The sequence below is a fragment of the Somniosus microcephalus genome, chromosome 21 (assembly GCF_052327205.1).
Source record: "Somniosus microcephalus isolate GS21.2 chromosome 21, FLI_Smic_1.0, whole genome shotgun sequence".
Taxonomy (NCBI): Eukaryota; Metazoa; Chordata; class Chondrichthyes; order Squaliformes; family Somniosidae; genus Somniosus; species Somniosus microcephalus.
The window spans coordinates 67,254,011-67,276,324 of record NC_141007.1 but is presented as its reverse complement, the minus strand read 5'-3'; the positions used below and the strand labels follow the sequence as shown (position 1 = coordinate 67,276,324).

The 22,314-nt window shown below is 44.8% G+C and overlaps 1 protein-coding gene across 4 annotated transcripts in view; it reads right to left on the bottom strand.

Annotated features, from left to right (window-relative positions):
• Window positions 1-4,719: 4,719 nt before the first annotated feature.
• Window positions 4,720-22,314, bottom strand: part of LOC147102902 (parvalbumin-like EF-hand-containing protein) — a 43,846-nt gene continuing 26,251 nt past the window's right edge. For all 4 annotated transcript variants that reach the window (XM_085963829.1, XM_085963830.1, XM_085963831.1 and 1 more), the window contains 2 exons: window positions 8,549-8,664; window positions 4,720-5,549 (listed from right to left, as the gene is read on the bottom strand). In XM_085963829.1, the coding sequence (XP_085819955.1) occupies window positions 5,503-5,549; window positions 8,549-8,664 (163 nt within the window). In that variant the 3' untranslated portion in view covers window positions 4,720-5,502. The remainder of the gene's footprint in view (window positions 5,550-8,548; window positions 8,665-22,314) is intronic.

The window sequence follows — 22,314 nt, the reverse complement described above, 5'->3', positions numbered from 1 at the left end:
AGAAACAGGCCATTTTGCCCAACCAGTCCATGCCGGCGTTTATGCTCCACTCGAGCCTCCTCCCGTCTTTCCTCATCTAACTCTATCAGCGTAACCCTCTATTCCCTTCTCCCTCGTATGCTTGTCTAGCCCATTCAGGAAACTTCTAAAGTGTAAAATGTACATCAAAAGTTATCTCTTTAAAAATAAGCTTATTGCTGTGTCTTGGTGCTGTAAGTGTTGGTTATTTAGGTTTCCAGTGAATTTTCTTCTGCAGCAAAACAAACCTCAGATTTTAAGCTGCGTTGCCAAACTGTCGGCCGCCCCCTCGTCTTTCCCCTACTCAATTTTTGACTGGGGGTAAAAAGGCCATATTACAGACTGTTCTGATAACACGCCTGTTGCAACTTTTGTTGGTTTCAAAATATGTACTTTATAAACTTCAGAAAGCACATTAAGCTGAGAGAGAGAGAGACAGATGTATACAGAATATCTTCCCTCATTCTAATTTGAGCTCTTTTTAAATTAAAAAAATGTATGAGTTAACTTTAGAAAGCAAAGCCCCTGATTATCACCAATGTTTCGTTGATAGTTTAGGAAATGTAAACATACTAATTACTGGCGCCAGACAGACAGACAGACAGAAGAACAGTCGGGGAAAGGGGCAGATGGACAGTGTGAGATAGACATGCAGAGACAATTCCAGGAACCAATCACAAAATACCACAGTTAATATTTGCAGTTACCTCTTTGAGAATTTATGAACCAATGAAGGAAGGTCCCAGCCTGCTGTCAGGATCATTCCCTTCCCGCTCCCTCACTGCTGACTGACACCAGGAGTTAAAACTCATATTTCACCCCCCATTCTGCTAAACCTAAGGCTCTGCCTCCACCATTTTGCCAAACCCCAGCTTTACCCTTTTAAAGCTTTTATAGATATGTGAAGAGAAAAAGATTGGTGAAGTCAAGCGAAGGTCCCTTGCAGTCAGAATCAGGGGAATTTATAATGGGGAACAAAGAAATGGCAGACCAATTAAATACATATTTTGGTTCTGTCTTCACAAAGAAGGACACAAATAACCTCCCAGAGATGTCGGGGAACATAGGGTCTGATGAAAGGGAGGAACTGAAAGAAATCAGTATTTGTAGGGAAATGGTGTTAGGAAAATTGATGGGATTGAAGGCCAATAAATCCCCAGGGCCTGATAATCTACATCCTGGGGTACTTAAGGAAGTGGCCCTAGATGCATTGCTGATCATCTTCCAACATGTGATGGAATCTGGAACAGTACCTATGGATTGGAGGGTAGCTAATGTTACCCCACTATTCAAAAAAGGTGGTAGAGAGAAAATGGGGAATTACAGACCAGTAAGCCTGACATTGGTAGTGGGGAAAATGCTCGAGTTCATTATAAAAGATGTAATAGCAGAGCACTTGGAAAACAGTGACAGGATCGGACAAAGTCAACATGGATTTACAAAAGGTAAATCGTGCTTGACTAATCTACTGGAATTTTTTGAGGATGTAACTGGTAAAATAGATATGGGAGAACGAGTAGATGTGGTGTATTTGGACTTTCAGAAGGCTTTCGATAAGGTCCCGCATAAGAGATTAGCGTGTAAAGTTAAGGCACATGGGATTGGGGGTAAGGTATTGACTTGGCTAGAGAACTGGTTGGCAGACAGAAAGCAAAGAGTTGGAATAAACGGGTCTTTTTCCGAGTGGCAGGCAGTGACTAGTGGGGTACCGCAGGGATCGGTCCTTGGACCCCAGCTATTCACAATATATATTAATGATTTAGACAAGGGAACTAGATGTAATATCTCCAAATTTGCAGATGACACAAAGCTGGGTGGGCGTGTGTGCTGTGAGGAGGATGCCGAGAAATTCCAGGATGATTTGGACAGGTTGGGTGATTGGGCAGAAGCATGGCAGATGCAATATAACGTGGATAAATGTGAGGTTATCCACTTTGGTGGCAAAAACAGGAAGGCAGATTATTATCTGAATAGCAATAGATTGGGAGAAGGGGAAGTGCAACGAGACCTGGGTGTCCTTGTGCACCAGTCGCTGAAGGTAAGCATGCAGGTGCAGCAGGCGGTTAAGAAGGCAAATGGTATGTTGGCCTTCGTAGCGAGAGGGTTTGAGTACAGGAACAAGGATGTCTTGCTGCAGTTGTACAGGGCCTTGGTGAGACCACATCTTGAGTATTGTGTGCAGTTTTGGTCGCCTTATCTGAGGAAGGATGTTCTTGCCATGGAAGGAGTTCAGCAAAGATTCACCAGGCTGATACCTGGGATGGCAGGAATGACGTATGAGGAGAGATTGGGTCAATTGGGCTTGTACTCGCTGGAGTTTAGGAGAATGAGAGGGGATCTCATTGAAACTTATAAAATTCTGACAGGACTCGACAGACTAGATGCAGGAAGGATGTTCCCGATGGTCGGGGAGTCCAGAACCGGGGGTCACAGTCTAAGGATAAGGGGTAGGCCATTTAGGACAGAAATGAGGAATTTCTTCACCCAGAGAGTGGTGAACCTGTGGAATTCACTACCACAGAAGGCAGTAGAGGCCAATTCATTAAATATATTCAAGAAGGAGTTGGATATATTTCTTAAGGCTAAAGGGATCAAGGGGTATGGGGAGAAAGCAGGGACCGGGTACTGAATTTGGATGATCAGCCATGATCGCATTGAATGGCGGAGCAGGCTCGAGGGGCCGAATGGCCTACTCCTGCTCCTATCTTCTATGTTTCTATGTAATGATGCCAGATCAAAGTATCCCCCCAATAGTGCCAACCCCCCAGTTGCTGTGCTACCAAACTTCAGGACCCTCTCCTAAGTTCTGCCAAAGCCCAGGACTATGCCCCAGTATTACCAAAGCACGTGAGTGCCTCAATGCAACGAAACCCCACTCCCCTTCTCAGTACTGCTAAGCACAAGATATCTCGCTCCAACTGGTACATTGCGCATGCTCGCTTGTTGTGGATTCTCAGCTTTAAAACTGGTAAGAGATAACAATTAAACACATAGGTAAAGAAATATATGGCATAAAAGCCACTCATTTACATTTTTTCGCAGAATAATGGACAGAGTTGCGGAATTCTATTCCCAAAGCAGCCATAAAAATCCCAGTATCCCATTTAATGGAATTGAAACTTGACTTATTCAGTCACTGTAAATCAGTGAGCCTGATGTTATCCCCTACATGTCATCAGCATCCCTATTGTTATAGACGTGTGTCCTCTCAGTATTTTCTGAGCTGTCCCTCCAAATGGATCCCACAGAATGTTCCCTCCAGAGATTGAATAAGTATGGGAGGGGATTATACAATCTATGGGAGGAAGTGGGTTTTCAAGGGCCAAATGGCTTGTTACAGGTTGCATCTGAACAATACGATCATTGGTGAGAATAATTTTGATTTAATTACTGGCTTTTGATAAATCATAAAAGTGAGAAGAAATAGTTTGCAACCAAATGATCCCAACGCCACGTACATTTAATTCCTTTGCACCTTTTAGTTTGCTTCTAAACTCATAATTTGGGATTTATAGTGTAATAAAGGTCAATCATACCAAAGCCGTGATTGCTATATCAATAACTTAGCTGAGGGGACCGAGTGTAATATATCCAAGTTTGCTGACGATACAAAGCTAGGTGGGAAAGTAAGTTGTGAGGAGGATGCAAAGAGGCTGCTATGGGGATATAGACAGGTTAAGTGAGTGGGCAAGAACATGGCAGATGGAATATAACATGGAGAAATGTGAAGTTACCCACTTTGGTAGGAAAAATAGAAAAGCAGAGTATTTTTTAAATGGGGAGAGATTGGGAAATGTTGGTGTTCAGAGGGACCTGGGTGTCCTTGTACACGAATCACTGAAAATTAACATGCAGGTACAGCAAGCAATTAGGAAAGCAAATGGTATGTTGGCCTTTATTAAAAAAAGGATTGGAGTATAAGAGTAAAGAAGTTTTACTGCAATTATATAGGGCCCTGGTGAGACCACACCTGGAGTATTGTGTACAGTATTGGTCTCCTTACCTAAGGAAGGATATACTTGCCATAGAGGGAGTGCAGCGAAGGTTCACCAGACTGATTCCTGGGATGGGGGGATTGTCCTACGAGGAGAGATTGAGGAGACTAGAGTTTAGAAGAATGAGAGGTGATCTCATTGAAACATATAAAATTCTTACAGGGCTTGACAGGGTAGGTGCTGGAAGGTTGTTTCCCCTGGCTGGGGGGTCTAGAACCAGGGGTCACAGTCTCAGAATAAGGGGTAGAACATTTAGGACTGAGATGAGGAGAAATTTCTTCACTCGAAGGTTTGTGAATCTTTGGAATCCTTTACCCCAGAGGGCTGTGGATGCTCAGTTGATGAGTATATTCAAGACAGAGATTGATAGATTTTTGGATATTAAGGAAATCAAGGGATATGGGAATCAGGTGGGAAAGTGGAGATGAGGTAGAAGATCAGCCATGATCTTATTGAATGGCGGAGCAGACTCGAAGGGCTTAATGGGCTACTCCTGCTCCTATTTCTTATGTTCTTACCGGTTTTTTTAAGTTAATATAGTTCAGAATGCATCCAGTCAGTGAGTTGGCAGAACAGTGAAAGAGCTGCAATTGCTGCAATTGTTGAAGTTGTTCCTTTGGAATGGGAAGCTGACCAAGCGAGGTTCCATAAATTGCTTCTTAAAAGAAATTTATTTTGCGCTAATTAAGAGTCTACTTGGCATTCGTAGCAAACAAAACTGTTTTATTCAATCGAGACATTTTCAAAAATCATTGATACAAATAGTGGAGGTTGCAGAAAGGCAGTGCAGGGTGGTTTCATTCAAAAGCAGTGGGGAGGGAGAGAGGGATTGAGGAGGTTGCGAGCTCCCCATCAGCCCCCGTGCAGCTCTGTTTGACAGACGAGCCCACAGGTATCCCGCGGATGTAACCGCACAGCAAAGCACAGCACTGGGCACCCAGCTCTGAGGACTGGACCTTGTCACAGCCCATCCATTGCACCATCAGCAGATCCAATGACATTTACACCCTACAGGAAGACAAAGAACTCCTAAAATTCAGCCCAAGTGGCCCATTTTGCTCCACTCGATTAGGCTGACCAGGTTTTGTCCTTTCTGTCCCAGGTTGTCCTACTTTAGAACTAAAGAAATAAAAAAAAAACTCACAATCATTTTCTTTGAACTTGTATGTGGGATTTCCTGTCCAAGCATTAACAGTAGGCGGGTGTTTTGGGTGGGCGTATCCAGAGGGGTGAGAGAGGGATTCACATTGCTGGACTGAACTGCCACTCCAGCCCCCTCACTAACTGTTATGTCCAGTTTATTTATTACAACTAATGCAGAATCTGGTCAGCTTAATTATTGTCGCTATTACCTATTTCCTAAAAGAGGTGTCTGGGATAAAGGAGTTATGAAAAGAGTGCAGCAGCTTAACAACGCCCCAGTAAATGCAAAGCTCATTGGCTACAGCAGCTTCACTCTCTAGTTCTGGAAATCTTGATTTCTTGTTTCTTACTTTTTCCTTGTCATCTTTTCTTCTTTAACCATAGCTTCAAATTCTGCAAAATAAAAAAAGACGTGATTAGGAATCTTATGTTTCCTCCATTTAAATTGTTCCTTCTCATTCACTAACAGCTGAGGATATTTGATCAGCTGAGTGGCCGAGTGGCTCAAACAGTCGAGTGCTTCAGGGAACAAGCAGGTCACAAGTTAGTCATCAGCCCTGGCTCAGTGGTAGCACTCTCAACATTGGGTCAGAAGGGAGACGGGAATTCTCCCATTAATTACAGAGGGAGACGGGAATTCTCCCATTAATTACAGAGGGAGATGGGAATTCTCCCGTTAATTACAGAGGGAGACGGGAATTCCCCCGTTAATTACAGAGGGAGACGGGAATTCTCCCATTAATTACAGAGGGAGATGGGAATTCTCCCGTTAATTACAGAGGGAGACGGGAATTCTCCCATTAATTACAGAGGGAGATGGGAATTCTCCCGTTAATTACAGAGGGAGACGGGAATTCCCCCGTTAATTACAGAGGGAGATGGGAATTCTCCCGTTAATTACAGAGGGAGATGGGAATTCCCCCGTTAATTACAGAGGGAGATGGGAATTCTCCCGTTAATTACAGAGGGAGACGGGAATTCTCCCATTAATTACAGAGGGAGATGGGAATTCCCCCGTTAATTACAGAGGGAGATGGGAATTCCCTCGTTAATTACAGAGGGAGATGGGCATTCTCCCGTTAATTACAGAGGGAGATGGGATTTAAAAATGGCAGGTCATGCGTCAAATCAGCATTGCACACTCATTGACGTCACAATCTGCCTCATTACAATTTCTCTAGCAAGCGCAGGCAACAGCAGTGCTGCCGACCTACCCAAAATGGCCGCCGCTGCGGGACCTGCCGGAAGCGAGGCGGCCACCATTTTTCCTCAAAAACCTGTCCTATCAGCCGATGCTAAGGTGCTGAATTTCACAGCCGTAGGCTTTTAAAACACAGGCCTTAGATCGCAGGCTGGGGGAGTATAAGGAAGGAAAATACTGCAATATAAAAATATACAATAGGTTGCTATAGAACATACATCGAAGGTTTGTACCACAAAGTGATGGCTCGGGAAAAGCAATGATAGGAATTAACAGTACGGTATGAAAAGATTTGAGGCCCCTCATCCCTATCTGGCAATCTGTTCAAAGAACTGGGGGTCATAAAACACCCAATAGTGTTGCATGTAGCAGGAAGTAGAAAATCGTATATAAAGAGGTACAATATTTGACTCAACTTTGCTTTGCCCCCTTCAAGACCAGGTACGTGAATAGGCCTGGATAAACCATTCTCGCAATTTACCCCTCGAGGTTCCCTGCACAGATGGTTTCAGATGGGAGGCTAAATGTGCACCATACCGAATGGAATCTTAAATGATGAATGTTTTGAAGCAAGAATAATTGAAGTTAATTCTCAGCTATATTACTGACTCCAGCTTTACAAATCTGTTCAGAGGATAAGGTACCAATGATCTCAACAGTAGCTAACCAACAACAACTTGCATTTATATAGCACTTTTAATGTAGTAAAACTTCCCAAGGTGCTTCACAGGAGCGATAATCAGACAAAAATTGAGACCGAGCCAAAGAAGGATACATTAGGATCGAGGTGATCAAATATCCTGTATTTATTTCATGGGATGTGGGCGTCGCTGGCAAGGCCAGCATTTATTGGCCATCCCTAATTGCTCTTGAGAAGGTGTGGTGAGCCGCCTTAGACAGCGGAGAGGCCATTTTCAGAGGGCAGTTAAGAGTCAACCACCTTGCGGTGGGTTTGGAGTCATATATAGGCCAGTCTGGGTAAAGGACATTAGTGAACCAGGTGGGTTTTTACAACAATCCGGTATAGTAGTTTCATGGTCACCATAACTTATACCAGCTTTTTCAATTCCATATTTATTTAATTAACTGAATTTAAATTCACCAGCTGCTGTGATGGGATTTGGAACTCATCTCTTCAGATCGTTATGTCCAGGCATCTGGATTACTATTCCAGTAACATAACCACTATGCTACCGTATACTAATACAGGTAATGCTGGCAACATTTAACAGGTCTAACATTTCCATGCAACGTAACTCGGTCAGCAATATATCCGCAGATTATTGAGGTGAAGGAGTCACGGGACTTGATACGTAACAAAAACTTTCAGCCCCAGACCGCGAACCCCTTTCCGGGTCTGTGACTTACGAAAAGGCTGCTGAGCTTGAACTCTTCTTTGATGCGCGTCGCTGTGTAATGCTTCTGGTGATTGGCAGTGATCCTGACATGCTATACATCATCTCCTGGTGCCGATACTTAAGCCCACCCCGCTCCCGCCCCTCTCAAGAGAAAAAGCAGCCGAGGTTTGTAGACGTGTTCCTGCACAGTCAGAAGTGCTTGCATGTGATGGTTTCGAAATGATGACTCATTGCTGAAGCACAAATTGCGGGCTTGGAAATTGTGCTTGGGAACGTTGAAAGTCCTGGCCACGTTGGTCTTTCACCCAGCCTAAATCTCTATTGAGGTAGAGAGCAGGGGAGTTGACATTTTGGGCAGGGACCACTGTAACATCCTGTTTACTAATACCTGGTGTTTTGAATAGGATTAACATCTCTGGTTTGACGTATTTCTGACGGTTTCATCACCTGTAATCCTGCCTCCGATCGCCCTGCCCAGTCAAGCAGCACTTTATTCCCATCTCTAATATTTTTATAACTAATAAACAAAACTATTCAAAGAAAATGAAAAGAAAAACACAATATTTTTCTGCCTCTATAATTTTTCACCCCAGTTGCTCACAACAGTGTCCAGGACATTTATCTTGAATCCCTGGAGACTCCAGGATAATCCTGGAGGGTTGACAACCCCAACCGGAGACCAATCTCCTGATCCACTCTGATTTGTAGCTGATTTACTCACCGCACTACTTACACTTGTTGAATTGTCGTGCCTTCCTCGTGGTACTCCTTTGAAGCATTTTTATTTTGTCATATTCGCAACAATAGCAATGCTTGCAAGCTGTAAATCGTACCTTTAAAGTCAATTCTGCCATCTCCATCTACGTCTGCTGCCTGGAGCACAGCATCAGCTTCTTCATCTGACAGAGGGACAAGTGGAACAGTGGTGGGAATTGTCGACAGGATGTATCTGCAACACAACGTGCAGTAAGCAAAGGTGTTATGTATTCCTTAAGGTGCGAAGTGGGAGACAGTTAAAAGCATGAAGTCTTTCCAAAGCAATTTTCTACATTTTAAGAGTTTAATTTTGTTGATTCAAAGCTTCTTTAGGCAAGAGTCCATGTGAAGATAACTACCAAAGTGAATTCCACTTTAAAGTTTATTTTTGCAGGTAAGACTTTAAATGTGATTCATGTTGCAATGAGTAAGTTGCACATCACTGTATGAATGTGGTAACGAAGGAAATGATTTGCATTTATATAGCACTGTTCATCCCAAAGTGCTTTACAGCCAAAGAAGCACTTTAGAAATAACAACAGAAAATGCTGGAAAAACTCAGCAGATCAGGCAACATCCGTGGAGAGAAATTTGAGCTGACGTTTCGGGTCGAACCCTTCTTCAAAACTGAAAATAAAATAAAATAGGTCGAAGGCAGGGCTGCGATCGGACAAAAGAAGTGAAAGATACAAAAGAAATAGAAGAGACAATAAACGGTATTCGAAGCCAGACGAGATGGTAATAGGCTGAGATTAGGTGTGAAGTGTACTGGCAGGGCAAGAGATAGCTGCCAGGTGGGAGAGAGAAACAAAAGGAAAGGGGGGGGGGGGAAAGGAGTGGAAAAATTACAGGTAAAAAATTAATAGGGGCCGAGGTTATGATCTGAAATTGTTGAACTCGATATTGAGTCCGGAAGGCTGTAAAGTGCCTAATCGGAAGATGAGGTGCTGTTCCTCGAGTTTACGTTGAGCTTCCGTGGAACAATACAAGAGGCCAAGGACGGTGAGGTCCGAATGGGAATGGAGTGGTGAATTAAAATGACAGGCGACCGAAAGCTCGGGGTCACCCTTACGGACTGAACGGAGGTGTTCCGCAAAGCGGTCACCCAATCTGTGTTTGGTCTCCCCAATGTAGAGGAGACCACATCGTGAGCAGCGAATACAGTATACTAGATTGCAAGAAGTACAAGTAAATCGCTGTTTCACCTGGAAGGGGTGTTTGGGGCCCTGGACAGTGGGAAGGGGGGAGGTATAGGGGCAGGTGTTACATATAAGAACATAAGAACATAAGAAATAGGAACAGGAGTAGGCCAATCGGCCCCTCGAGCCTGCTCCGCCATTCAATAAGATCATGGCTGATCTGATCCTAACCGCCAATCCACTATCACAGAACCATCTCCTGAATCTAACAGAATTAGACACACGAAATAGGAGCAGGATCAGGCTACACGGCCCCTGGGCCCGCTCCGCTACCCACAGGGCCATGACCGATCCGAACCTAGACTCATGTCCAAATTCCTGCCCGCTCCCCGTAACCCTTAATTCCCTTTACTTCTAGGAAACTGTCTATTTATGTTTTAAATTTATGTAATGATGTAGCTTCTACAGCTTTTTGGGGCAGCATATTCCATGGACCTACCACCCTCTGAGTGAAGTAGTTCCTCCTCATCTCAGTTTTGAAAGAGCAGCCCCTTATTCTAAGACTATGCCCCCTAGTTCTAGTTTCACCCATCATCAGGAACATCTTCCCCGCATCCACCCGATCCAACCCCTTCACAATCTTATAGGTTTTAATAAGATCGCCTCTCATTCTTCTGAACTCCAATGAGTAGAGTCCCAATCTACTCAACCTCTCCTCATATGTCCATCCCCTCATCCCCGGGATTAACCGAGTGAACCTTCTTTGTACTGACTCGAGAGCAAGTATGTCCTTTCTTAAGTATGGACACCAAAACTGTACGCAGTATTCCAGGTGCGGTCTCACCAATACCTTGTACAACTGAAGCAATACCTCCCTATTTTTATATTCTATCCCCCTAGCAATGAAAGCCAACATTCCATTGGCCTTCTTAATCACTTGCTGCACCTGCATACTAACCTTTTGAGTTACGTGCACCAGGACCCCCAGATCCCTTTGTACTTCAGTACTTTCCAGTTTCTTGCCATTAAGATAATAACTTGCTCTACGATTTTCCTGCCAAAGTGCATAACCTCACGCTTTCCAGTATTGTATTCCATCTGCCAAATCTCTGCCCACTTACTTAGCCTGTCTATGTCCCCTTGCAGGTTTTTTATGTCCTCCTCACTCACTACTTTCCCTCCCATCTTAGTATCATCTGCAAACTTTGATATGTTACACTCGGTCCCCTCCTCCAAATCGTTAATATAGATTGTAAAGAGTTGGGGACCCAGCACTGACCCCTGCAGAACATCACTAGTTACTGATTGCCAGTCTGAGAATGAACCATTTATCCCAACTCTCTGCCTTCTGTTAGATAGCCAATCCTCTATCCATGCCAGAATATTACCCCCAATCCCGTGATTTTTTATCTTAAGCAATAATCTTTTGCGTGGCACCTTGTCAAATGCCTTTTGGAAGTCTAAATACACTACGTCCACTGGTTCCCCTTTATCCACCCTATATGTTACTTCCTCAAAGAACTCCAGCAAATTTGTCAAACATGACTTCCCCTTCATAAAACCATGCTGACTTTGTCCTATTAAATTATGATTATCCAAATGTCCTGTTACTGTCTCCTTAATAATGGACTCCAAAATTTTACCTACCACAGATGTTAGGCTAACCGGTCTATAGTTTCCAGCCTTCTGTCTACTGCCCTTTTTAAATAAGGGTGTTACATTAGCAGTTTTCCAGTCTGCCGGGACCTTTGCCGAGTCCAGGGAGTTTTGGAAAATTATTACCAATGCATCCACAATCCCTACCGCCACTTCCCTCAAGACCCTAGGATGTAAGCCATCCGGTCCAGGTGATTTATCCTCCTTGAGTCCCATTATTTTACCGAGTACCACTTCCTTAGTGATTTTGATCGTGTTTAGCTCCTCCCCCCCTATAGCCCCCTGTTTGTCCAGTGTTGGGATATTCTTAGTGTCCTCTACTGTAAAGACTGATACAAAATATTCATTCAGTGTTTTTGCCATCTCCATATTTCCCACCATTAATTTCCCGGTCTCATCCTCTAAGGGACCAACATTTACTTTAGCCACCCTTTTTCTTTTTATATAACTATAAAAACTCTTACTATCTGTTTTTATATTTTTTGCTAATTTACTTTCATAATCTATCTTCCCTTTCATAATCTATCTGCTTGCACGGGAAGTACTTTAGAAGTTGTTGTAATGTAGAGTAGCTCAGCAGCCAATTTGCACACAGCAAGATCCCACTTACAGCAATGAAATAAATGCCCAATGAAACCCTTTCAGTGGTGTTGGTTGAGGGAGAAATGTTGCAGGACACCAGGAGAACGCCCCTGTTCTTCGAATTGTGCCGCGGGATCTTTTATGTCCACCTGAGAGAGCAGACGGGGCCTCGGTTTATCATCTCATCCGACAGATGGCACCTCTGACAGTGCAGCACTCCCTCAGTGCTGCGCTGGAGTGTCAGCCTAGTTATTGTGCTCAAGTCTCTGGAGTGGGACAGGAGTCCACAAACTTCCTGATTCAGAGGGCAAATGTCCTACCCTCTGAGACACGGCTGACACCTAATAATGATATAAATAGAAGGTAGTCATGGGGACAGTGTGTTAAGAGCAATCTTTAATATTTCAGTGATTCAAGATTTATGAATGCTTTAATGTATCTTTCATAATTTGCAGCATTGATTATCATGATAGGTTGTTTTTCATTGAAAATGACAGAGGTATGTAACATTCAGCAACAGTGACGCTGGGCTTGGAGTGTTTTCATAGCGTGATAATATCAGATCTCAGAAGTTATAACAAATACCTTAAGCGGACCAACCCTATTTAAGTATAGAAATTCACAAGAAACCTTTGGCCCAAACAGTTCCCCATTCCCACCCCAACCCTACCAAAAGACAGGAAGAATTATGGTTGTCATGGTAATTAACAAAACCCGAGCAAAGTCGTTGGAACACCCGGGTTTGAAATGCGAAGCTCTCTCTGATCAACTGAAAATTCGAGGTGTTCAGTCACCCTATCCTTAATTATAGAGTCCAGCAATTTCCCGACAACAGATGTTAGGCTAACTGGTCTATAATTCCCTGGTTTCCCTCTCTCGCCATTCTTAAATAGCGGAGTGACATACACAATTTTCCAATCTACAGGAACGGTTCCTGAATCGAGAGAACTTTGGAAGATTATAGTTAGGGCACCTGCAATGTGCTCACCTACTTCCTTTAAAACCCTAGGATGGAAACCATCTGGCCCTGGGGATTTGTCACTCTTCAGTGCCATTATTTTCTTCATTACTGTTATTTTACTTGCGTTAATTTTATTGAGTCCCTGCCCCCGATTCAATATTAGTTTCCTTGGGATTTCCGGCATGCTATTCTCTTCTACTGTAAATACTGACACAAAGTAATTATTCAACATGTCCGCCAATTCCCCATTGTCATGGACAGTATCACCACGTTCAGTTTTTAAGGGGCCAACATTGCTCCTGACTACCCTCTTTTAATAATGTAATTGTAAAAATTCTTCGTAATGATTTTGATATCCCTTGCAAGTTTCTTATCATAATCCCTTTTTGTAGCTCTTACTATCTGTTTTGTGACCCTTTGCTGTTCTTTATATCTTTCCCATTCACCAAGATCTGTGCTATTTTTTGCATTTTTGTATGCTTTTTCTTTTAGTTTTATGCTGTCTCTTACCTCTTTAGTCACCCATGGCTTTTTTTGGCAAGTATAGCTCTTGCCCCTCAGGGGTATAAACTGGTTCTGTATCACCTTAAATTCTTTTTTGAACATCTCCCACTGATCTTCTGTCATTTTACCCATTAACAGATTTGCCCAGTTTACTGTGGGCAGTCTCTGCCTCATCCCATTGAAGTCGGCCTTACCCAAATCTAGAATCTTAGTAGCTGTTTCGCATTTCTCCCTTTCAAACGCCATATTGAACTCGATCATGTTATGATCGCTAGCCTCTGACCTGCTCTTGTAGCCATAGTATTTATGTGGCTGGACCAGTTAAGTTTCTGGTCAATGGTGACCCCCAGGATGTTGATGGTGGGGGATTCGGTGATGGTAATGCCGTTGATTGTCAAGGGGCGGTGGTTAGACTCTCTCTTGTTGGAGATGGTCATTGCCTGGCACTTGTGTGGCGTGAATGTTACTTGTCATTTACCATCTCAAGCTTGAATATTGTCCAGGTCTTGCTGCATGCGGGCACAGACTGCTTCGTTATCTGAGGAGTTGTGAATGGAACTGAACACTGTGGAAACATCAGCAAACATCCGCACTTCTGACCCTATGATGGAGGGAAGGTCACTGATGAAGCAGCTGAAGGTGGTTGGGCCTATGACACTGCCCTGAGGAACTCTTGCAGCGATGTCCTGGGCTGTGATGATCGACCTCCAACAACCGTAACCATCTTTCTTTGTGCTAGGTATGACTCCAGCCAGTGGAGAGTTTTCCTCCTGATTCCCATTGACTTACTAGGGCTCCTGATGCCACACTCGGTCAAATACTGCCTTGATGTCAAGGGCAGTCACTCTCACCTCACCTCTGGAATGCTGCTCCTTTGTCCATGTTTGGACCAAGGCTATAATGAGGTTTTGTGGACAGGATGTACCTGGGCAGTTTTCCACATTGTCGGATAGATGCCAGTGTTGTAGCTGTACTGGAACAGCTTGGCTAGAGGTGCGGCTAGTTCTGGAGCACAAGTCTTCAGCATGACAGCCGGGATGTTGTCAGGGCCCATAGCCTTTGCTGTATCCAGTGCGCTCAGCTGTTTCTTGATATCATGTGGAGTGAATCAAATTGGCTGAAGACTGGCTTCTGTGATGGTGGGGACCTCAGGAGGAGGCCGATATGGATCATCCACTTGGCACTTCTGCCTGAAGACCTGAGTGGTGACAGCAGGAGAATAAATACAGCTGGAGAGAAGGCCCAGTACACAGCGTAGACGTGACCAGCCTTGATTTTGTGCTCAAGTCTCCAGAGTGGGACATGAACCCATGACATTCTGACTCAGAAGGTGAGAGAGTGCTACCCACTGAGCCACGGCTGACACCTAATGTTGATATAAATAGAAGGGGACAGTGCGTAAGAAGCATTCATTGATATCCAGGTGTTTCTTGACTTATGAATGCCTTAATGTATCTTCCATAATCCGTAGCGGAAGCACCCTCCATTCACTCTTGTGATAGATTGTTTTTCCTTGGAACTGACAGAGGTATGTAACATTGAGTAACAGTGACGCTGGGCTTGGAGTGTTTTCAAAGCGTGATAATATCAGATTTCAGAAGTTATAACAAACACCTTAAGAGGACCAACCCTATTTAAATATAGAAATTCGCAAGAAACCTTTGGCCCAAACAGTTCCCCATTCCCACCCCAACCCTACCAAAAGGCAGGAAGAATTATGGTTGTCATGGTAATTAACAAAACCCGAGCAAAGTCGTTGGAACACCCGGGTTTGAAATGTGAAGCTTTCCGGGAGAACAATTGATTTAATAATAATGAAAAATGAGCAGTCAGTCAAGAGCACCTGCCGTAATGAACCTTTAATGCTTCACAAACTGTTAACAAGCTACAATATCAGAAAGTTTGTGAATCTAGCTGCAAAGTGCACAATTTGTGTGGATAACTGCTCAATTGACAAACGCCTGACTTACTGATTGGACCCTGCGTGTGTAGGTTACCCTGTGTTGGTAATGAGTGGCTTGGTGGATGAGGACAGCTGTTAAATATGCTGAGGCGGCACCAAACATAGCAACATGTCACTCAAAATGTCAGGCGCATGCAAAACCGCTGGCAAGTACTGTATTAACCACATTGTCTGTCATTTGCATAACAGCATATCCGTATATAAGAAATAAGAACAGGAGTAGGCCATACGGCTCCTCGAGCCTCTCCGCCATTCAATAAGATCATGGCTGATCTTCGACCTCAACTCCACTTTCCCGCCCAATCTCCATATCTCTTGATTCCCTTAGAATCCAAAAATCTATCGATTTCAGCCTTGAATATACTCAACAACGGAGCATCCACAGCCCTTGGGGTAGAGAATTCCAAAGATTCACAACCCTCTAAGTGCAGAAAATGTTCCTCATCTCAGTCCTAAATGGCTGACCCCTTATCCTGAGACTATGACCCCTAGTTCTAGACTCTCCAGTCAGGGGAAACAGCCTCTCAGCATCGGCCCTGTCAATCCCCCTCAGAATCTTCAATAAGATCGCACTGCTTGTGGACAAATATATAATAGTGCATGTCATGACAACACAGTGCCCAAATAGGCAAGTGTGCTTATGTACTCATAATGTGCCATCTCTCAGAGCAAGCAGATTCCAGGCAGCCGCCCCCAAAGGGCACAAGTCCCCATGACACCAATTGTCACAAACTCCACTAGGAACAGGCACCAGCATAGATGCATACACTGAGGGAGAAGTTAACTGTTGGTGTTGACAAAGGACAGGGTAAGGCCCAGAGCCCAGGTGCGGAAGGGACAGCAGTGGTGGTTGTTGATAAGGGAGCAGCTGATACAGTGAATAAGTCCAGAATGGTGGGTATCCCTGCTGTATGGTACGGGATAAAGACCACAACAAACTTCTGTTCAAATAGAGGATAGTACAGGGGCAGCATTGTATTGAGCGGTAGCTCGCTTCCTTGTGTACAACAGGGGACGGTGATATGGGTAACACGGAGGAGTCCAATACCCAGTTGGTGCTGCTATCTCCCATCAGTGATATCGTGGAGAAATGGTACTGCAGTCTGCCATACAGAATCACAGAAACCCCGCAGTGCAGATAGAGGCCATTTCGGCCCATCGAGCCTGCACCGACACATATCCCACCCGATCCCCGTAACCCCTACACCAACACATATCCCACCCTATCCCTGTAACCCCACGTATTTAATCCCCCTAACACTAAGGGTCAATTTATCATAGCCAATCAACCTAACCCGCACATCTTTGGACTGTGGGAGGAAACCGGAGCACCCGGAGGAAACCCACGCAAACACGGGGAGAATGTGCAAACTCCACACAGACAGTCGCCCGAGGCCGGATTCGAACCCGGGTCTCTGGCGCTGTGAGGCAACAGTGCTAACCACTATGCCACCGTGCTGCCCTACACAGATGTAGTCATGGCTGGCTTCTACTCATTTGGGAAACCATTACACGCAACCTGGTAGATGCCTTCTGATCTATGCTAAATACAGGTCAATCAATTGTTGTGAGATAAACTGTATATGATTTTGGGAGGTCTTTATGGAGACTGTTCAGATTGATTTCAGTTAGAATTGTACATGACATTTATAAAAAGGATGCCCTGCCTCCAACGGCTGGACTGGATTAAATCACCAGGTCCCTAAGGTACAATAACTCCATCCTAGCCAGCCTTCTCTGTTCCACCCCACCAATTACAACTCACCCGGAGCACTGTGGCCCACATACTCGCCCGCACAAAGGCTCATACATCGCTTACTCTCCATTCCTTCTCAAGTTGCACTGGTTCCCCATGCCCCAATGAATTGGCTTTGAGATCCTAGTCCGTGCTATCAAACCCCTCCATAGCCGCTCCCCATTCGACCTCAGTGATCTCCTTCCACTATATGTTCCCACGCATACCCTCCACTCTTCCAACACCGGCACATTCCTGGCCTCTTCGGCATCCTCGGTTCTAACCGCTCCACCATTAGCAGCCGTGCGTTCAGCTGCCTAGGACCTAAGCCTCGCTACCTCTCTCTCCTCCTTTAAGACGCTCCTTAAAACCTATCTCTTTGACCAAGCTTTTGGTCACCTGTCCGAATATCTCCTTAGGCGGCTCGGTGTCACATTTTGTTTGCTAACACTCCTGTGAATCGCCTTGGGATGTTTGACTATGTTAAAGGCGCTATACAACAACAGCCTGTATTTATATAGCACCTTTAATGTAGTAAAACATCCCAAGGTGCTTCACAGGAGTATTAAAAGACAAAAAATTTGACACCGAGCCACATAAGGATAAATTAGGGCAGGTGACCAAAAGCTTGGTCAAAGAGGTAGGTTTTAAGGAGCGTCTTAAAGGAGGAAAGAGAGGTAGAGAGGCGGAGAGGTTTAGGGAGGGAATTCCAGAGCTCAGGGCCTCGGCAGCTGAAGGCACGGATTAAAATCAGGGATAAGGGCAGAATTAGAGGAGAGCGGATATCTCGGCGGGGGGGAGGTTGTGCGGCTGGAGGAGATCACAGTGACGGAGGGGCGAGGCCATAGAGGGATTTGAAAACAAGGATGAGAATTTTAAAATCGAGGCGTTGCTTAACCAGGAGCCAATGTACGTCAGCGAGCACAGGAGTGATGTGTGAACGGGACTTGGTGCGAGTTAGGACACGGGCAACCAAGTTTTGGACGACCTCAAGTTTATGTAGGGTAGAACATGGGAGGCCAGCCAGGAGCGCATTGAAATAGCCAAGTCTAGAGGTAACAAAGGCATGGATGAGGGTTTCAGCAGCAGAAGAGCTGAGGCAAGGGCGGAGATGGGCGATGCTGTGGAGGTGAAAATAGGCGGTCTTAGTTATGCCGCAGATATGTGGTCGGAAGCTCATTTCAGGGTCAAATATGACACCAAGATTGAGAACAGTCTGGTTCAGCCTCAGACAGATGTTAGGGAGAGGGATGGAGTCAGTGGCTAGGGAACGGAGTTTGTGGTGGGGACCGAAAACAATGGCTTTGGTCTTCCTGATATTTAATTGGAGAAAATTTCTGCTCATCCAGAATTGGATGTCGGGCAAGCAGTCTGACAATTTAACGAGCGTGGAGGGGTCGAGAGAAGTGGTGGTGAGGTAGAGCTGTGTGTCGCCAGCGTACATGTGGAAACTGACGCTGTGTTTTCGGATGATGTCATCAAGAGGCAGCATGTAGATGAAAAATAGGAGGGGGCCAAGGATAGATCCTTGGGGGACACCAGAGGTAATGATGATAAGAATGGAACCAGGCGAGTACAATCCCACCCAGCTGGATGACAGTGGGGAGGTGTTGGAGGAGGATGGAGTGGTCAACCATGTCAAAGGCTGCAGACAGGTTGAGAAGGACGAGGAGGGATAGTTTACCTTTGTCACAGTGACTTTGATGAGAGCCGTTTCGGTACTGTGGCAAGGGCAGAAACCTGATTGGAGGGATTCAAACATGGAGTTGCAGGAAAGATGGGCACGGATGTGGGAGGTGACAACATGTTCAAGGACTTTGGAGAGGAAAAGGAGGTTGGAGATGGGGCTGTAGTTTGCAAGGACGGAGAGGTCAAAGGTTGGTTTTTTGAGGGGAGAGGTGATGACGGCAGATTTGAGGGAGAGGGGGAGAGTACCCGAGGAGAGAGAACCATTAACAATATCAGCTAACATGGGAGCCAGAAAAGGAAGTTGGGTGGTCAGCAGTTTGGTGTGAATAGGGTCGAGGGAGCAGGAAGTGGGCCTCATGAACACGATGAGCTCGAAGAGGTCATGAGGGGATATTGGAGAGAAACTGGAGAAAGATGTGAGTTCACAGCTAGGGCAGGGGGGAACCTCAGAGGAAGTTTGGCCTGGTGGACTAAGGTAAAGAAGGGAAGTGGCAGAGGCAGCTGAACGGATGGTCACAATCTTAGAGACAAAGAAGTCCATGAGCTCCTCACATTTGTTGGAGGTGAGGGTGGAGAAGACAGGGGAGAGGGGTTTAAGAAGATGGTTAGCAGTGGAGAATAGAAGCCGGGGATTATCTTTGCATTCCAGAATGATCCTGGAATAGTGAACAATTTTGGCAGACAAGAGCAGGGCCCGATAGTGCTTTATGTGGTCCAGCCAGATCGGGCAGTGAATGGCTAAACCAGTTGTCCGCCATATCCGTTCAAGTCTGCGTCCCTTGGACTTAAGGGAGCGAAGATGAGGGCTGTACCAGGGCAACTGGCCAGGGTGAGAGAGTAATTATTTTAATAGGGACTAGGGCATCATAGGTGATGGTGATCAGATCGGTAGCTGCAGAAATGTTGTGGTGAATGGAGGGCCAAAGACTGGACAGTTGGGATTTCGTAAGTGCAGTTGTAAGAGAGTTGGGAGAGAGTTTTTTGCAGGGGCAGACACAGAAAGTAGCAGGGTTGGTGGTGGGGTGGGTGGGGGGAGGGGGATATGGGTGGAGAGCAATACATTGACGTGGTCAGAGATGGCCTTATCTGTGATTGACACGCTGGGAGTGTTATGTTCATTAATAACTAGACATTCTTATTATGAACAGCTAGCTTTTGCTAGACACTTTATTAAGCACATGTGGACTAGGTACAGTATCTGTAGAGGCCTCCATCTTGACTGCTGCCTTGTGGGTAGCCTAGTGCATCATGGGTAGCCCACTCTTATATACATACAGCACCACCTAGTGTACCATTCCAGAATGACAGGTTACTGATCATTACATCCCCCTTTCTTTGAGGTTAAACAAAATCAGTATCAATCAATATCAATCAATAACAACATAAACATCTTCAACAGTCAATACATTTTCAATGTAGTTTTCTTTGTACTCAAAGATTAAGTCTATCAGGCTTTTTTACTTCACGTGTGGATCTTCTCAGCACAGGTAAGTCTGATGTGTTTTCATGAGAGCCTGTATGTGTATTTGTGTTAGATTGTTCTGGTGGTGAGTGACAAGATTCAGTTGCGGCATTGTCATCGATTTGCTCTTCGATAGTCTCTTGTGTTTTTAGGAGGGAACGGCGGTTCCTCCTGAGAATCTGTCCTTCCTCAGTTCTAACAGTGTATGACCTTGGTCCTACTTCCTCAAGAACTGTAGCTTTCCTGTTCCATGCATCTGGATCCTCAATCCTGACATCATCCCTTGTCAATGGTTTCAGAGTTTTGTATGACTTGTATGATTTCTGTTTCAGCTTTAACAGTTGAAGTCTCTGTCTCAGTTCCTTACTCTGCTTTTCTTTTGCACAGCAGGGTAGCATGGTACGCAACTTGCGACCCATTAGGAGTTCAGCAGGTGAAGAACCAGAGTCTAAAGGTGAGGCTCGGTAGCTCAGCAGGGCGAGATAAGGATCAGACTTGCTTTCTGTCGCTTTCTTCAGTAGCTGCTTGAGAACTTGAACACCTTTCTCTGCCTTACCATTCGACTGAGCATACAAAGGACTGGATGTGATGTGTTGAAAGTCATAATGTGCTGCAAACTGTTGCCACTCCTTACAGTTGAAGCACGGACCATTGTCGCTAACGGCAATCCTGGGAATTCCATGTCTGGCGAAGATGGATTTCACATGCATTATGACACTGCTTGCTGTGGTGCTTGAGAGCAGCGCCATCTCAGGATAGTTAGAATAGTAGTCAATCACTATTAGATAGTCTTTACCATTTAAATGAAAAAGGTCCATACCAACCTTTTGCCATAGTGCTGTTGGTATGTCAGCTACTATCATTGGTTCCTTTGCTTGTTTGTTTTGGTGTTTCTGACATGTCTCACATTTGCCTATTATGTTCTCAATGTCCTTATTTATGCCAGGCCAATAAACAGTGTCTCTTGCTCTCCTTTTGCATTTTTCAATTCCGAGGTGTCCCTCATGAATCCTTTTGAGCATGTCTTGACGTAGAGCCTGTGGAATGACTATTCTGTTCTGTTTTAGTAATAGTCCACTTGCGACACTCAATTCTGACCTTATGTGAAAATATTTTGGACAGGAACCTTTTGGCCAACCATGATGAATGTTCTCTATTACTGTTTGTAATACTGTATCTTTTACTGTTTCTTCTGCTATTTGCTTTGATTTTGTGTCTGACACGGGCAGCGCAGCAGTGACCATACTCACATGAACTTCCACGTCTTCTTCAGTAAAGCTCACATGACTCATTGTGGGTGCTCGGGATAGTGCATCTGCTAATACTATGTATTTGCCTGGTGTGTAGATCAGTTCAAAGTCATATCTTTGCAGCTTCATCATGAGTCATTGAATCCTTGGAGACATCTCATTCAGATTTTTTTTAATGATGGCAACCAGTGGGCTGTGGTCTGTCTCAACTGTGAAGGTGGGAAGTCCATATATGTAGCCATGAAACTTTTCTAGTCCAACTACCAAGCCTAGACATTCCTTTTCAATCTGGGCGTATCAACACTCAGTATCAGTCATAGACCTGGAGGCATAGGCAACAGGCTTCTAATTTTCACCCTCTGCTTGTAGCAAGACCGCACCTAGGCCATCTTTTGATGCATCCGTTGACACTTTGATTCTTTTTGTTGGGTCAAAGAAGGTGAGTACAGGTGTGGTTGTCAGCACTGTTTTGAGGTTTATCCACTCTTGTTCATGTCTTTCTGTCCATGCGAACTCATTTGTTTTACGTAGCAGGTCTCGCAGACAGGCTGTCTTGGCTGACAAGTTAGGAATGAACTTTCCAATGAAGTTTATCATCCCCATGATGCGTAGCACTCCTTTTTTGTCAGTGGGTTGGGGCATTTTGAGTATGGCGTTTACTTTTTCCATATCTGGCTCTATTCCTTTACCAGATAGATTATCTCCTAGGAAAATGGCTTCCTGGACGCCAAACTGACACTTGGCTTTGTTGAGCTTCAGCCCATTCCGACGTATGCTCTGTAGCACTTTAGTCAGTCTCTCATTGTGTTCTTTCAGTGTGGAGCCCCGGATGATGATGTCATCAACATAGACCCGAACTCCTTCCAGACCTTCAATTATGTGTTCCATCGCTCTATGAAAGA